At 38.0% G+C, this 18,701-nt stretch overlaps 1 protein-coding gene across 12 annotated transcripts in view; it reads left to right on the top strand.

Moving 5' to 3' along the window:
• Nucleotides 1-18,701, top strand: part of tay (tay bridge) — a 79,267-nt gene that overhangs the window by 4,705 nt on the left and 55,861 nt on the right. For 9 of the 12 annotated variants that reach the window (XM_033384032.1, XM_033384031.1, XM_033384028.1 and 6 more), the window contains 2 exons: nucleotides 16,083-16,466; nucleotides 16,554-18,097. In XM_033384032.1, coding sequence (XP_033239923.1) covers nucleotides 16,083-16,466; nucleotides 16,554-18,097 — 1,928 coding nt within the window. Of the gene's footprint in view, nucleotides 1-13,403; nucleotides 13,687-13,711; nucleotides 13,759-13,824; nucleotides 13,838-16,082; nucleotides 16,467-16,553; nucleotides 18,098-18,701 lie in introns of those variants that run through there. The other 3 variants (XM_033384035.1, XM_033384030.1, XM_033384036.1) reach the window with 3 other exon arrangements.

Here is an 18,701-nt window from a genome sequence, read left to right as displayed (position 1 = left end):
CCGTAACTAAAACTTATTGAGATCGGATTGCAACCGCAAATGAAATAAAATGTCCTTATACTGGACACAGAGTTTAATATCATCCGCATACATGAGAACTCGAGAGTATATTAATACCGAAGGCAAGTCATTAATAAGGAGTGTAAATAGTAAGGGGTCTATATGGCTGCCCTGTGGTACTCCCGAAGAAACCTTGACTGGTGAATAGAGGGAGTTTTGAAGAGGACTCTTTGAGACCTCCATCTCAGGAGGTTGGGCGGACAACCTAAAAGGTCAAGTTTATGTGCTAGAAGGGAATGGTTTACTGAGTCGAATGCTTTACTAATGTCCATGTAAATACAACCGTCTGTAAGTTACCTTGAAAGCCTTTAATATTAAAAGAGGTAAACTCTAAAAAATCCGTGGTGTTTGGTCGGCGCCTTATAAATCCATGCTGTTTTGGAGATATAAGTGACTTGCAGATATGTTGCAAGTGCAGAGTTAAAATCTGAAAAATTGTATATATTTTTTTGCGTCAGACTTGCTACCTTTTTTATGGACAGGACTTCCTCCATATCGGTGAAAAGCAAGAAGAATCAATTCACAGGGTGACTAGTTTAAGCAAGAGTCCACACAAAGCCTCGGCGCAGTACCTGTCGAAGATCATGAAGTAGAGAACGTTCATTTAACAAGGGACTGAAAATGCCGTTCGGCCTCGGTAAACCGTATGGCACGGATGACCAGAGTAGCTTTCCTCAGAATAGGTGGTTTGGAAAAATTGCCGACGTATTACGAAATAATAGCGATGATGGGCTTGCGGAAGTTCTACGCTTACTGTTTACGAAGCAGTAAAACTGTTTAGGGTCCTGAGAAAAACGTATCCTGCATCGAGATAATTAGTTCTTATAGAATTGAGCATTAAGAACGGAAAAGTTTGACCGAGCTATTACATAGCGAGAGAGAGAAGTAGGAGAACCAACTTCTTGAAATTTGTTATAGTCTTGATTTAGACTGGATAACTCTTTGGTAAAGCAAGGGTTTTTCCAAATCGAATCGGACAAGAAAGGGGGACACAAAAATGGGTCAAGGCAATTATAAGTGTTGCAATTTTCTACATAGGAGATCAAAAATTAACAGTTACAACACCTGGCTGGGTAAATAGTTCATTGAGCAGTTCAGTTTCGGGAAGACAAATGGCCAAGAATATTAAATGTGAGATGTACGGCCATGCAATCCGTAATTAAAAATTACGACTCATTTGATATCACCTTAAAAAAATGAGTATTTAAAAAATTTCGACACGTCTTTAGGAAGGTCTAAAACCTTTGGCACCCACACAATACTTGAAAACAAAAAAACGCAGAATCATAAAGAATTTTCCCGAATCTGGATCACATAGTATTTCCCGTTGCTCGCTCTCGCTCTCTCTCTCACTCTCTCTCTCACACTCTTGGCAGCCCCTTGGCAGAGTGAGCGAGATCTGAGATAAGTGAGAGAGAGAGGGAGTCGCTTAATACATTTAAACGAAAAATCTACTAATTTATTTTACTTGGAAACAAATTACTTTAACAAATTACTTTATTAAATCACACGTTTGTATCACTTATTCGGTAGTTTTGAACCAACGGAAGCAATAATTGAATTAAAATAAAAAAAAATTTTAAAACCAAAAGTAAATTTTTTCCAATAAGTCTATTTGTGTCTTGTAAACTAATAAAAAGTTCAATATAATCCACTAGTTTTTTTTTTTTTAATTGGTAATTAATTTATATTTTGTGGTACCAATATTACCAATGGGGTAAGAAAAGACTGTGTTATAATTAAACGAGCCTCAAGATCAGTTACAAAATTATGTTAAGACAGCATCAGCACTGCAGCAACGTTTTGCAAATGATATTTCGGCTCGAACTGTTCAACGTCGGCTAAAGGAGATGTCTTTAATAACAATGAAACCTGATAAAAAGATACTTCTCTGCATAGTCGATTGAAGAAAGTTCGCTTAAATTGGTTTTATAAAAAAATCAAATTAGGGTGAGCTTGAGTGGAAAAAATTTTTGGGGATTCATATCTAAATATAAAACTGAATCGTTAATTATGATTAAGGGTTTCGACTATTTTTCAACGACAGATGAACATTTTGATAAATTGCACATCAAGTCTCTAAATTGGCCATCTAACTGCCCCGACCTCAATCCGATAGAGAATATCTAGGCCAAAAAAAGAAAGCGAAAGCCAAAAAGTCAGGGGAAATTATAGAAGATGTTAGGTTTGAGGATATAACGGATGAATACATATTTGGTTGGAAGCCCAATAGCATCAAATTGTAATAAAAACCAACCAAAAATATGAATTAATTTATAATTTGAAAAAAAGTTATGCAGTAATATTGTTTACTATTAGTAAATATAAAACAAAATATCCTATTGGAAACTATTTAGTTTTTGTTGAAGAAATCGTTTTTATAATTTTACTAAATTTGTGTCCTTTGTTTGATCAAATTTCTAAATGACCGTTGAAAAATATTGTTTCTTGGAACAATATATTTTTTTTAATTATATGAATAATACATCAAACAATTTAGTATGTACTTTTGTTAAGAATTGATTTATTTGATTGACAAAAAAAATAAAAATTAGACGAATCGGATAATATTTAAGGAAACCACATGGTGGAGAAGTAAAAATGTATAAAATATCAGATTCCGTTTTTTGTCGCTGGGTGTATGTTTCCCTTTCTCAATATTTACCCCATCACCATTGTGTCTTCCCTCCTGAAAAGTGCAAGGGCAGTTTATAGAGATGAGCGGTCTACCTTGTCCATGTCTTACCGTAATCAGCCCCCTTGCCGCATGCACTCACAAATCAACCTGTATCTTTTTTCAAGAGCAGGCGGTAGTCATCGGCTTTGATACCAGATAGGGAGTTTACGTATTATTACGTAGAAAATGTATTGTTACATAGGTTACATAAAAACATACAGGTACTCTGGTATGTCTGTGCTACAACCCACACCGTCCCTTTTTTTAAATGATTGAACGTTGACATGCAATGACTGCATCTTACAAGTGGCGATGCAATTACTGCACCGTCAAGTGACCCGTGTGACTCCAGCAGAAGGCTGTTACGCGCGGATCCCAGGCAAAACGCAGCCCTCCCACCCAATCGACCGAAGGGCGCTGCCGCATGACGCGCGGCGCGTAACCGAACTGAACGCGAACATGCAGGAAAGATAGTTGTTAGACTAATATTCGACGAAAATGATCACTACACTTACTAAGAAACTAAACACGCGTTCAAAATACAAATACCACTACAGTTACTAATTATTATAAAGGTGTGTGAGGATAAGTAACTTAATAAGAGGAAGAGCCCTGTCTGTTTGTCTTTCGCCCTTTGTGGGGACGGAAGTGGGCGGGGCGAAGTTTTGAAATATTCTTGTAGCAGTGACATATCACAGAAGTCTGGATCCAAAACATCGTTGCTCTAGCTCTTATAGTCTTTGAGCTCTAGGCGCTGAAGGGGACGGACAGACAGACATGGCTCAATCGACTCGGCTATTGATGCTGATCAAGAATATATATACTTTATAAGGTCGGAAACGATTCCTTCTGGACGTTACACACATCCACTTTTACCACAAATCTAATATACCCCAATCCTCATTTTGAGTATCGGGTATAAAAACCGGCATTTTAATTAGCCATGTCCAAATTAATATAATGAACTCGAATGTAATATATATAACTAACTATACGACATTCGAACGATTGAACGCATTAATTTGAATGCAATCTATTTTTTTGCCTCTATATTTGGGCAGCAATCAAGAAGAAAAATAGCTGTTTTGTGGTAAAATGATAAAATATCTTGTTTTTTGGGTGCAAGTTTTGCAGACAGTTTCAGAAAACGAAATATAGATAGCAAAACATAGCTAAATATATATTTTATATAATCAGATTTCCGGCTAATATTAATTTTCAAATTTTTGAGAGAACTTGAACTTACAAAATAGTCAGAACTAGCTATACAATAGCTGAATTGGCAACAGTGTCAGATTCGTTCGTTCTCTTAGTGACCAATCGTGTTTTTGTTTTGCGCTCCGCTTCTCTTCCCTTTATTTTGTATCAAAGGCCGGTGTTTTGACAAAATAATAACTCCCTATTCAGCCTTAAAATCTGAAAATCTTTTCTTTCCTCTCTTGTGTAAAAGCTTAATCTAATTAATTTGTTTCGTGTGTCGGTTAGTAGTGTGTTTGTTTTTTGTTGCTGCTTGCAAGTACTACGCTCTCACATTCTAGCCCGCACTCATCTCGTAGAGTTTGGTGGTCTTTCTCTCTCCCTAGTACCCAATGAGAACTTGCTGCTTTTCCTCTCTCCCTCACGAAACTTTCTGGGCAGAAGCACTCTCTTTTATTAGCTCTTGGTATAGAAGTTTGTTTGGAAATTTTTATTGCAAATTTTCAAATAAACAATTAAACAATTAGAATGGAATTCGCTGCGGTCTGCGCCAAAAAAACATCGAAGAAGGAGATACCACATGACCAGCCAAGTGTCTCCTGCTGGCTCTGCGACAGCGTAGCAAAATGCGCGAGATTTTCAGGCCCCGTGGGTGATGCTATCGCCAAACATAAGGGGGGAGGGCATGCCGGACGGTTGGAAAGATGTGGTAATTTTTATGAGGCAGACGCGGAGTGGCTTTAAGGAGCTCCCCGTTGGTTTCAAAAACAAATACGATCGACTCTTAACTATCGAGTCTTAGTTTACCGGTTTGAAACTGCTTAATAAGTCTCCGCGGAGCAAAAGGGTAACTCCGCACGATCTCCAAATACCAACCGTCACTCAGCCGCTCGTTGCCGAGAAATTGACTCTGACCTCTCTCGTTTGTCGATCCAAGGGCAACGACAGCTGCTGGCGACGCAAATTCGGTAACCAAATTTATCGCCTCGGAGAACGTGCAGCCAGTAATGTTTGTAGCGTCAGTGTCCGCAAGCTAACTAGCTTGCGTTTGTTTTTCTTTCATAGCTTGCACCTGACCTCACATCTAATGACGTAACTGCTTTTATACAAAGCAAATCAAAAAATAAAGGTGGAGTAGTATAACTTCTTTTATGCGAGGGAGATAGCCTCATTTAAGAAAAGCATTTCTCCAACTCAATTCGACACCATTTTCTCTGCAAAATTTTGACCGGAGCGTTTGGTGGGCCACGCATAAAGCTCCCAAGTAAGCCCATCCACATCTTCCCATCCTTTTTCCAACCATTCAAAAAACTAACTTCCTTCTTATTAACTTACCAAAATGTTAGATGCTTACGCAGTAAGCTCGGCATTTTCAAGACAACATGGATTTATAAGGCGACCAAACACCACGAATTTTTTAGAGTTTACCTCTTTTATTATTAAAGGCTTTCAAGGTAACTTACAGACGGTTGTATTTACACGGACATTAGTAAAGCATTCGACTCAGTAAACCATTCCCTTCTAGCACATAAACTTGACCTTTTAGGTTGTCCGCCCAACCTCCTGAGATGGAGGTCTCAAAGAGTCCTCTTCAAAACTCCCTCTATTCACCAGTCAAGGTTTCTTCGGGAGTACCACAGGGCAGCCATATAGACCCCTTACTATTTACACTCCTTATTAATGACTTGCCTTCGGTATTAATATACTCTCGAGTTCTCATGTATGCGGATGATATTAAACTCTGTGTCCAGTATAAGGACATTTTATTTCATTCGCGGTTGCAATCCGATCTCAATAAGTTTTAGTTACGGTGTTGAGCAAACTTGTTAGACCTTAATACCTCGAAATACAAAGTAATGAAATTTCATCGTTTTAGATGTGTTTTAGGTGTGAGATTGCTATCTTACTCTAGTAGACTGCTATTAGTATACTTCCCATCCTTAGTTAACCGTAGAAAAATGCTTGGTTTGATTTTTGTGCACAACTTGATCAGGGGTGATATAGACAGCCCTGATCTGTTGGGCCGCATAAACTTCACGATTCCTATCAGACTCACTAGAAATCTTATACCGTTGTTCCTTCCACTTTGTAGATCGAATTATTCCTTGCATGAACCGTTTAGGGTCTTATGCTCGGATTATAATTCCCTCTACCATATTTATCGACCACTAATTCTCTTCCTCTTATTAAGTTACTTGTCCTCACACACCTTTATATTAATTAGTAACTGTAGTGGTATTTGTATTTGTATTTTGAATGCATTCTTAGTTTCTTAGTAAGTGTAGTGGTAATTTTCCTCGAATATTAATCTAACAACTATCTTTACCGCATGTTCGCTTTCGGTTCGGCTACGCGCCGCGCGTAGTGCTGCAGCACCCCTCGGTTGGTTGTCGGGAGGAGGGCTGGGATCCGCGCGTTACAGCATTCTGCTGGTGTCACTTGATGGTGCAGTAATTGCATCGCCACTTGTAAAATGCAGTTATTGCATATTAACGTTAAAGTTGAAAATATAATTTCAATTATTGTTGCTTTGCTGTGAGTAAGGAAAAGAAGAACAAGAAGAACGAAAAGTCTAAGCAAAGAACGAATACATCGAGTGCGCATGCACAAATTTGGGTAATTATAATGTTTGCGTTCAACTTGACGAACATTAATTATTGCATGTCTTCTGTTATTTAAATGAGTTGGGACGTAGGCATTGATAACCTGATAATCTTACTGTCGGCATTTGATCTAAGTAGCGATTCTCGCACCCTCTTTTCGCTTGGTGCTTGGACTTTTCCTTCGGACTTAGTCCTTCAGTTGGCGCTCGGATTTTCCTTGATCGTTTTTCACGGAGATTGTGTCTTGTGCAGCTAAATGCCTTGGCCTTTGGTTCTGGCGCAGTAGTTCAATCTGTATCATCAACATGACATCTGCGTGTGCAATATGGAACAAATTGTCATAACGGGGTTTTTTTATCGTCAATTTCTCGTCCAGCACTGCTACGCAAATTGCAGTTCTTATTATAAATATTATTAGCAAAAAGTTAAAAAAAATTATATTTGAACATGTTTTCGAGATATGTTTTAACAATATTCCAAACTTAAACGAGGGGGAACGTTGTGAGTTGCTGCGGACACCGCAACTCTACAGTTATACCCGATACTAAGTCAGTATGGCTCTCCTCCGGCAGCGCCGCTAATATTAAACGACACGACAAAGAGTGCGTGCGAGAGAGACAGAAAATCAGTCTGAGCGTGACGTCGGGCGCTGCGTAGCCAATGCAAATTGATTTGTTCCTTTTGGCTACAAATATTATCTAATCTGATCCAGATTCAGCAATCTGATAGATATGGTCATTATCTATGATTCTGCGTTTTTAGTTTTCTCAAATCTGCAATATTGTGGATGCAACAGATTTTCGTCCTTTGTGTGGGCGGAAGGGGGTGGGGCGAAATTTTGAGATATACGTTTTATAGTGAGATCTAACAGGAGTGCGGATACTAAATTTGGTTACTCTAGCTTTAATAGTCTCTGAGATTTGTGAATATCCCCAGATTTGCATCCTTTGCGGGGGCGGAAGGGGGTGTGGCGAAATTTTGAAACAAACTCGTCTCGGTCCGATATATTAGGAGTGTGGATACCAAATTTGGTTGCTCTAGCTTTTATAGTCTCTGAGATCTAGGCGCTCATGTTTTACTCTAAGCAAAGCCGCCTATGCTACGTGTGTGTAAGAGAGAGACAGGGCGAGAAAAAATGAAATTGTTTTCTTGATGCTGGCTATAATAATAATACGATCCAATTCAGATTCCGTAGTCTAAAAGATATCGTCATTCTCTACGATTCTGCGTTTTTGGTTTTCTCGTATCTTTAAAATTGTGGATGCCACAGATTTTCGCCCTTTGTGGGAGCGGAAGTGGGCGGGGCAAAGTTTTGAAATATTTTTGTAGCAGTGACATATCACAGAAGTCCGGATCCAAATCATCGTTGCTCTAGCTCTTATAGTCTTTGAGCATTAGGCGCTGAAGGGGACGGACAGACGGACAGACAGACATGGCTCAATCGACTCGGCTATTGATGCTGATCAAGAATATATATACTTTATGGGGTCGGAAACGATTCCTTCTGGACGTTACACACATCCACTTTTACCACAAATCTAATATACCCCAATACTCATTTTGAGTATCGGGTATAAAAACTTAGAGTTAAAAATCTTCCATCGATACTCTTCTGGGTTGATTGAAAATTTACACAATATTGATAAAAATATATAGTAAATATATTTTATCGCTTCCGTTCTGTTTCGAGTATGCTAATATGCAAACCCATTTTGTTTCATATTGTTTCCATATATTTTTCTTATCATCATTTTATTTTTATCATCGCCTTTGATGTTCCAAGTCTTTATATCCATTCGGTAAGATATGCTCAAGACAGACTCCATAAATCTAATCCAGGCATGCAATGGACTTACGCCGTATTTTAAAGAGTCAGGGTTAGGTCGAAAGGTTTCAGAATTAAGGCTGTGATTTCGTTAATCCGTTTAGTATTTACAGCACAGATTGGGCAACATTAATTAGATTTTGGGCCAGTTATACTTTTAATAAATTTAATTCTTTTCCATCAATTAATGTAATATATGTTTTAAAAGCCACAGAAATATTTGTAGGTTGCCATTTGAACTTTTCCAATTTCGCTACTTGCAAATCCAAATTTTCTTTTTCTAATCATTTTTTTGTGGAACTTTCTTTTGTGTCTTCAATTTTTAAAGGCTTGCGAAACCTAACTGACTGTGGACTTCTATTCCCAAATTAAATATTTAAAGAATCAATTAGACGTATTGGTATAACAGTTGATACGAATAGCGATTGATCTAAGAAATCAGGCTCATTCGAATCAAATATTTGCTTATACGGACTTTGTGGTTTAGCAAATCCTGCGCAGAAACACTTACCACAGTTTCTAAAATACTAATTTCTGATGGTCTGCATTGCAACTGTGTAGTTCTTATTGAGTCGTACCCAGGACATATATTGCGGCCATGCGCCTTGTAGAGTTGTGTAAAATTTATATATTGTTGCTTTGTAAGATTATTCTCCAATTCTCCAAAAAAGCTAATGCTTCATTATAAGAGATGCGATCTTGTCCCGGTCGTTTTGTTATTTCGAGATTCTCAACATTTTCTTCTGCCATAACATTTTGCAATACGTCAACCACTTTATTATACCCGATACTCAAAATGAGTATGTGAAAAAATGGATATGTGGTGAAAATGGATGTGTGTAACGTGCAGAAGGAATCCTTTCCGACCCCATAAAGTATATATATTCTTGATCAGCATCAATAGCCGAGTCGATGGAGCGCTGTCTGTCTGTCCGTCCGTCCCTATCAGCGCCTAGTGCTCAAAGACTATAATAGCTAGAGCAACGACATTTTATATCCAGACTTCTGTGGTATGTCACTGTTACAAGAATATTTCAAAATCTGTGGCATCCACAATTTCAAAGATACGAGAAAACAGAAAACGGAGAACGTAGAGGATGAAAATATCTTCTAGAATGCAAAATCTGAACCAGATCGATTAAATGTTATAGCCAGAATCAAGAAAACAATTTTATTCTTTCTCGCTCTGTCTCTCTCTAACACACAGGTTTCATGGTCGGTTTTGCCAATTGCTAAATATGAGTTCAAGGATCTCAAAGACTAAAAGCTACAGCAACCAAATTTGGTATCCACACTCCTGTGATATCGGACCTTGACCGTTTTGTGTCAAAATTTTGCCACACCCCTTTCCGCCCCCGCAAAGGACGAAAATCTGGGGCATCCACAAACCTCAGAGACTATTAAGGCTAGAGTAACCACTTAGATCTCAGTTAGATCAGTTAGAGTTAGATCTCACTATAAAACGTATATCTCAAAACTTCGCCCCACCCCCTTCCGCCCCCAAAAAGGACGAAAATCTGTGTCATCCACAATATTGCAGATTCGAGACAACTAAAAACACACAATCATAAAGAAAGGCCGTATCTATGAGATTGCTGAATCTGTATCAGATCGGATCATTTTTTTAACCTAAAGAAACAAATCAATTTGCAGTGGCTACGCAGCGCCCGACGACATGTTCAGACACGTTTTCTCTCCCTCCCGCACGCACACATTGTCGCTCAATGTAGCCATACTAAGTATCGGGTATAAATGTAGAGTTGCGGTCTCCGCAGTAAGTCACAACGTTCCCCCTCGTTATCATTACTTTTACGGGCAGATGCAGAGGCGGCATGCAAAAGTAAGGCAGTGGAACAGTCAATTCGTAGTCTACGCCCGGCCTCTGCATATGCCAATTTTGGACGACCCATCTTGGATGGTGATCACTTTGCAGTCTCCTTCATATCAATTGTTACTTCCAAATGTTTTGCAAGCCATTCTGTGTGAATTGTCTATTGTATTGGCGCAAGTAACGTTTTATATAATAGACGAATTTGGTCAATTTAGCTATATATATATTTATCTATATTAATTTCCTTCATTATGTACGCAGTAACAGCATCAGAATTGCGGTTGTTGTTGCTCCAAATATCAAAAAGCGTGTAGTTGGTGAACGCAAAAGAAACTTTAGGTGAATTTTTTTAAAAGGAACAAAAACGATCAGATTAGATTATTACTAAAATAAACTAGCCACATTGGTTTGTAACTTTCCATTTTTAGTTGCATGATTTGATATGCACTTTTTAAGAAATACTCCACGGAACACAATTAAAATTGTTCGATTTTTGCTAAGGAATGTGCCGAAAAGAAACTGCACACTTACAATCGTCAATTGCTCGCAGTGCGAGCTTTCGATCATGCCGTTCGATGCACCGTTAGAAAGATTGAGAAATTCTGCGTTGTTTGCATGTTCCGTTTTCACTATTCGCTTATCAGTTTCAACGATGCCTCGAATTGAAGAGCAAGTTCGCAAAAAAATTGTGCACAATTATTGCACAGAAAAAGGTGTGTCTTACAGACAATTAGCTAAACGCTACAAAGTTAGTGTTAATAGTGTTAAAAATATTATAATTAAGTTTGGAGAGACATGTTCTTTAAAAGATTTACCAAAAACTGGGAGAATAAAGGGTCCAAGGGATCAAAATATTGATGAAAAAGTATTAGCCTTAATCCACAAACATAACACGATGTCCGTTCGAGAATTGGCAAAAAAGCGCGAACAAGTATGAGTATGGTTCAAAAAAAAAAGCAACGCCATAATTTAAAGACATACAAAAAACAAAAAGTTCCGAAAAAAAGTCTGCGACAAGTAGAAGTCGGCAACACGAGAGTGCGAAAGCTTTATGATCGCTTGCTCAATGATGCAGTTCAATGCGTTATTATGGACGACGAAACGTATGTCAAAGTGGACTCGAAAACTTTACCCGTCCCTCAGTTTTATACAAAAGTTAAAGGTGGAACTGCTGACGAGTCGGTGTCAACAATTCAAGTCGATAAATTTGGGGAGAAAGTGCTAATATGGCAGGCCATTTGTACCTGTGGCTTTTTTCACAAAAGGGACAATCAACGCCGATGTGTACATGAAGGAGTGTTTGAAAAAGCGTCTTATACCTTTTTATGAAAAACACAATGTGAGCGCGCACTATGTCCGCTCAACTTTAGCGCTACTTGACTCAAAAGGCATCGATTTCGTGTCAAAAGAGGAGAACCGACCAAATTGCCCAGAGCTTCGGCCAATTGAGCGATATTGGGCATTAGTTAAAAGAAATTTAAAGAAGGATGGTAGTCTCTCCGAAAACACGGAAGATATGAAAAAAAAACTGAATGCGTGTTAAGAAAAAAATTCGATCAAAAATAAGAGGCTAGACATTTTTTTTAAATTTATTAACAAAATTGAAAGTTAATGTTTTTCTCTAAAATTTAAAAAAATAAAAATTTAAATCAGAACGAAAACATCGAAGTTATAAGAAAAACAAAGTGTGCAGTTTCTTTTCGGCACATTCCTTACAAATACAATCAACAATAACACCAGACAATAAAAACATCATGAACATTTATGCACAATAAAAACATTGCGCTTTGTTTTCCATATTGGTCTTATTAATTTAAATGAAAAAATGACAATTAGAGCATTTAAAAAAGAAGAACATTTTCACGCCCATTTATATAAGTGAATGCTTCAACAGATTACCTGATTTTTAAGCGGTGCCACAAATAAAGAGTTGCTAACAGTTTAAAAAAATAGTTTTTGAGCTAACTGAAGTGTTTACTATTAATAAATAAGAAAATTTTTTTTTTATTTTTTACCATCAATTTTATGACTTTATGCCACCTATCATGGAAAGTCGCCTATAGTGCGTTTTCTAAATAAGCAATGATATTATTGGAGACTAGTAATTCCCGCCCTTTTCAAAAACATACGTGTTTTTTTTATAGCAAGTGCTAAGCTCCTTATACCCGATACTCTATATGAGTATAGTCTCATGTCGTCTGCTCAGGGACTATAAGAACTAGAGCAAGGAAATTTTGTATCCAGACTTCTGTGTAATGTCACTGTTACAAGTATATTACAAAATTTCGGCCCACCCTCTTCCGCCCCCACAAAGAACGAAAATCTGTGGCATCCACTACTTTGAAGATACGAGAAAATTAAAAATACACAATCATAGAGAATGACCATATATACCAGATTGCCGAAGTTGTATCAGATGGGATCATTATTATAACCAAAAGGAGAAACTTAATTTGCTGTGGCTACGCAGCGCACGACGACACGTTCTGACTAATTTTCTGTAAGCGCCGCTTGGCGGAGGAAAGCCATACTGACTAAGTATCGGGTATAAATGTACAGTTGCGGTCACTGCATAAACTCGCAACGTTCCCCCGTGTTTTTATTGGCTTTACTGTGATTGTAGAAAAAGGCAGCACTTGTGTTATTGACGGAAACTTAGCTGCCAAAATTCTTGGAGATTCATTACCCAACGAAAAAACTTCCTCACTGGACCACTATTTCGCCATATTTACTAATTTAGCTTTCTCACACATACTTTTGGAGGGAATAAAGAATTTTAGTAAGAATATAGTCGTCTAGACTAGACTGTAAACTAGATATTTTAAAACAATGCACTGCACTTTAGTATGTAAAGTTGAATGTTTACTATTTATTGTTGACTTAAATTTTAACCAATCGATCTTAAATTTTAGATCTGGATTTTAGTCATCCAGACTTCCAAATTCCAGTCCTTTTCTTTAAAACCCCAATAGGCGAGAAAAAGATAGAGCAAGGCGCGAGAGCGACTGGCAACTTGTTTTCTTCATTGTCTTTAATAAAATTATTTACATATTTTATTATTAAAATTAACTATTTGGAAATAATATTCCAACTAATTAAGCTGAGCGCTTAAGCGGGGTTTTTCAATCGAAAGGGATGGACAAAAAAGAATCCTCATTCGTAATAAAAATTCAATTCGTTTAAATGTAAATGTATCTTATGTATTTCCAGGCTATTGTGATATCATACTGAATCGAGATTATTTACAAAAATGTGCCCTTCTGCCTTCCCAAATCGATGTTACATATTTATTCATGTTGAGATATTATCATTATATAAATGAGTTCTTCAACTTGGCTGACTTTTCCATGCCGGGCAATCTCTTCTTCTCTTACTCTCACTTTCTTTCCTTCTCCCTCACTCTCCCTCTCTGTCTCTATATCAATGTGGCTTAGAAATGATGCAGAAAATGATGTCTCTCTGTCTTTCTACTTTCATTACCAGACTAGTACATACTTTTGAAAATATCCCCATTCAGCCATCACATCTTTGATATGTCAATGCATACATATCTTGAAATCTTGAGGTACGTGTACGCCGAGAGAATGGTTTTTCTTCGAGATTTTTTAATTTTTTAATATTTTAATTCTAGAACACCAATTCAAGTTGAGTCCCACCAGTTTTATTAAAAGCGAGAACCAGTATAGGCTAAAAGTAAAATAAAACAGTCGCAAACTATTTAAATTATGCTATCATTATGAGTCAAGAAGCGATGATAATACTGCATAGAAGGTGCTTTTACTAAAAGAAATATTTACACGATCAAGATTTCTGGATTGTTAGATACAGTAGACGCTCGGAAATTAGAACCACTTTGTAAATGACGTGGTTCTAATTCTCGAAAGATTCTAATTTCTGGACGGATTTTTTTTCAAACAATACTAAAAACTACTCTTTTTATACCCGATACTCAAAATGAGTATTGGGGTATATTAGATTTGTGGTGAAAATGGATGTGTGTAACGTCCAGAAGGAATCGTTTCCGACCCCATAAAGTATATATATTCTTGATCAGCATCAATAGCCTAGTCGATGGAGCGCTGTCTGTCTGTCCGTCCGTCCGTCCGTCCCTATCAGCGCCTAGTGCTCAAAGACTATAATAGCTAGAGCAACGACATTTTATATCCAGACTTCTGTGATATGTCACTGTTACGAGAATATTTCAAACTTTTCCCCGCCCACTTTCGCCTCCACAAAGGGCGAAAATCTGTGGCATCCACAATTTCAAAGATACAAGAATTCTGAAAACGCAAAATCGTAGAGGATGACTATATGTTCTAGAGTGTAAAATCTTAACCAGAATTATTATAGCCAGAATCAAGAAAACAATTTCATTCTTTCTCGCTCTGTCTCTCTCTAACACACAGGTTTCATGGTCGGTTTTGCCCATTGCAAAATGTGAGTTTAGGGATCTCAGAGACTAAGAGCTAGAGCAACCAAATTTGCTATCCACACTCCTGTTAGATTTCACTATAAAACGTATATCTACAAATTTCGCCCTACCCCCTTCCGCCCCACAAAAAACGAAAATCTGTGGCATCCACATTATTGAAGATACGAGAAAACTAAAAACACACAAGCATAGAGAATGACCATATCTATCAGGTGGCCGAATCTGGTTCAGATCGGATCATTTTTATATCCAAAAGGAACAAATCAATTTGCAGTGGCTACGCAGCGCCCGACGACATGTTCAGACACGTTTTCTGTCTCTCTCGCACTCACTCTTTGTCGTGCTGTTTAATATTAGCGGCGTCTGCCGGAGGAGAGCCAGTTGTGGTCTACGCAGCAACTCGCAACGCTCCCCTCGTTTAAATTATTTTTACTGTACATGATACAATTTTCAGTGCTTCAGTTTTGTTTCATATAATCTAAGATACTGGCTTGTTTTTTGAGCTGTTTCAAATTATACATCACTATATCACTACGAAGGGCCAAGAGATTGGATATATGTTTATTTGTGTAAGTCTTTTTGCACTATTTTAGTATGTTGCTTGCGTTTTCCATAGCATGGTTATGAGAAATTGGTTCTTCAATATCAACACTTTCGTCATATGAATAAAGTTGGATTTTATCAACTCGTACACTGGCTTTTCTGGACTGAACTGTCTTTACTTTGTACGCACATGCTTATATTCCAGAAAACCAAAGTGAAGTAAAAAAAATACCCTCTGAAATTAGAACTACTGGTTCTAATTTTGAAGAGTTCAGTGCAAAAAAACGGTCGGTTCTAATACCTGGAAGATTCTTATTTCTGAGATTTATAATATCCGTGCGTCTACTGTAATACGAATATTCATACAGCCATGCTCCGGTTATTGCAAATCGCAACAAATTTCGAATTGACTGTCAAATCCCAAAAATGCTTTACGATTTAAAACCGGTTGCTAATGAAAAAAATGAATACCACATAGCACATAAATACACATATTTATGAGGGTAAAAAAAATATGAACATGTTTTCTGACGTTTTAAGTTTTTATGTATACAGTTGGAAATTTGTTTTCGTATATCTCAATATATTCAGTAAGTTTTTTTCTAATCGGAAAAAAAATGTTACTTTACCCAAATAAACCAGAACAATACAAAATTTTAAATTCCCGTTGACAGATAAAATATCGATATAAATTGTTGGCATGGGTTACAGATGTCGTTTTTCTAGTTTTACAGTCTCTTGATGGTTAAGGGGCCAACAAGCGGACGAACAGATAGACATGGCTATATCAACTCGGCTATTGAAACGCTATTTACGATAACAAATATTGCATTTTTCGATAGTTACAATGTTAAAGAGCGTATTATAGGCATACATTTTTAAAATAAAGTGATTTTACCTTATATGTTTTATAGAATTCTGCAAGCTTAGTGGGTATAGATTACCACTCGGCGGAAATGCATGGTTCGCATGCTTCACCGAATCAAGATCGCAAGGGTCATAGTAAGCCTTCGGATCTTTCGCTCTTACAAATAATTGGACCGGCCGTGCCTTCAACACCGACATTAATCCCTGGGTTCTTAGGGGGGTCAGACAGTGATGCACGTGGTATTACCAAGGAAAATACGATCGCAAGTTCCCAACAAGTTGTTGCTGTGATTACCGGTGCTTCCGTGTCTACATCTGCAGTCGTTCTTACCGACAGCGGAAGTAAGGAATGTAATGCAATACACAAATGTGTTCAAGAAAATCCGCTGTATCCCATTTTGTGCGTTGCTTCATCTACCTCTCGACCCCAAGTAAGTTTCTTTTGCGTTACCATATCGTTAAAATCTAGTTTTTTTTTTGTTTATTTAAAAAATTGGCTTATTCTTTATTTCTAATAGCATCCCAATTCTGGAATATCTGCTAGAAATGACACAAGTGTGACTGCTTCAACTAATAATGATCAATCCATTATTTTTGCTACAAAGATTTCTGCACCAAACGGACTACCATCAGCGGGCCAACGGCCACTTGTTCCATTATTACCTTGTGGTCAAAAAACTCCTGGTAGTTTAGGACTTGGCTGTCAATTTAGTGCGCGCATCTCAACTTCAAGTTCTGGATTACCAATTTCGTCGCCGTCATCGGGTGTAGTGCTAGCAAACAACCTGAAATCAAACGATACCGTTACAAGAAGTATAAGTCATAATAATGTTACAGCCAGTGGTACTGGATTGTTCTCATCTTCGATATCAACATCTTCCGTAGAAACACTAAAAATCACCAATAGTTCAACATCTACATCGAGCAATCCAGTTATCAATGGTTTTCTTGGTGATTTTCCGACGATTAGTAGTACAGCAAAAACCCCAATTAGTACACAGCCACGCGTTTCTCCTCATGCTACAACTAAACTGATGTCGGCAGTTTCTACAACAATATCGATCAGCAATAGCACAGTTGGAAATTCTAGTTCGGTTTGTAGTAGTGGAGCTTCAAGTGCTTCTGGGTTGGGCAAAATAGTCTTTGGAGTAGGGGCAGGTGCACTTGGGACTACGGGGCCGCCATTACTTTTTCCCGGAGTCCCACCCCCTCCAATGTCTCATGTGGCTACGGGCTTGCCTATGCTTATTCAGGCACCCCCATACCGTACACCTTATCCTAATTACTCTTTGTACACACCATACAGCAACATAACGCACGGACCGTACCTGCCGCCAACATTGCCGACTGCATCGCCCAACACATCATCCTCTCCGCTTCGTATCTCAGATGCACGTAGCAGTCGAGATTCACCAATAGTCCCGGCATCTTTGAAAGCTGCATCTTTAAGTTTCACAGTGCAACAGAGTGTCTCATCGACACCGGCGATGCGACCTATCACTCCAGTCAATAACATCAGCGTTTCACAACCCGTTTCACAGTCGGCTGCAGCGACAACAAGTTTCCTTTCGGCAAACTCCACTGCTGCTCATTCGCTAAGCCATTTGCATGTATCACATTCCCATCATGTGCCTGTATATGCCAGTGGTGGCTTTGGCAATGCAACTACTGGGCCAAATACCACAACTTCGGTACCGTCTACTCCCGCCGTAACTTCGCTTGCAGCTACTACGCCACAAGCACATCCCCCTCCATCTACCCAAATGCTTCCACAGTCTGGGCAGTTTCCATCTGTGTCTCATTTGCTACCTACGCATCCACAGTTAGCGGCACCAATGCCATCACAACATCAACAGTTTGTGCGTTGCGGAGGTACACCTTACACATCAACTGTTCCTGCCTCCAACTTAAGCGCTACAGTTCTCACCGTCCAAAGTTTAACGACAGCAACAACGTCGTGCTCATCATCTGTATCTGCGTCATCATCGTCATCTGTGATCCAAAAAATAGTTTCACCCAAGGGTGAAAGTCCCTGCAGCAAAGATCGAGATCCCGTATACAGGTAATGTGAAAGTAAATATATGAAAGCATAGATAAAATATAAATTAAAGACGTTATAAATTTGATAAAACAAATTTAGAATTATTACATAAACACTCTTAAGATTAGGTATAAAATGAGTTATCTTAGATCGCATTACATCGGCATTTAATTTTAAAATAGCTTAGACAAAAATATGTTTTCCACAGTCTTATATCTTGACCAATCCTTTCTACCGAAGCTATGTTTTAGTGATCTGATTTGTTCTGCGGGCAAAACCAAAAATTCTCCAAAAAAGTAATAATAATTTTTAAAATAGCTGTCGCACTTTTTAAAGCCGTCTTGTACAAAATCGAAAATTCTAAGACGTGCAACCGTTATGAATTCTTATTCTTACGTTAATTGTAAAATAATTCTTAGCATGAAACCTTACAAAAAACGTATGCACAGTGTCAATGAAGGTCAAGAAAAAATTTTGCAGGAAAGACGATATGACTCTTCAGTGACACGAAAACTGAAAGAAACACGAAGTTACATCTGCTACAGAGAAACCAAAAATCAGAAAATCATGAATCCTGTATCCTTTCCGGAACTGAATTCAACCAACATGAGTTAGAGCAGAAAAT

Source organism: Drosophila pseudoobscura, chromosome X (genome assembly GCF_009870125.1).
Source record: "Drosophila pseudoobscura strain MV-25-SWS-2005 chromosome X, UCI_Dpse_MV25, whole genome shotgun sequence".
In the NCBI taxonomy this organism is placed as follows: domain Eukaryota; kingdom Metazoa; phylum Arthropoda; class Insecta; order Diptera; family Drosophilidae; genus Drosophila; species Drosophila pseudoobscura.
Note: the sequence above shows the minus strand (reverse complement) of the source record. Positions and strands in the feature narration are given on the sequence as shown.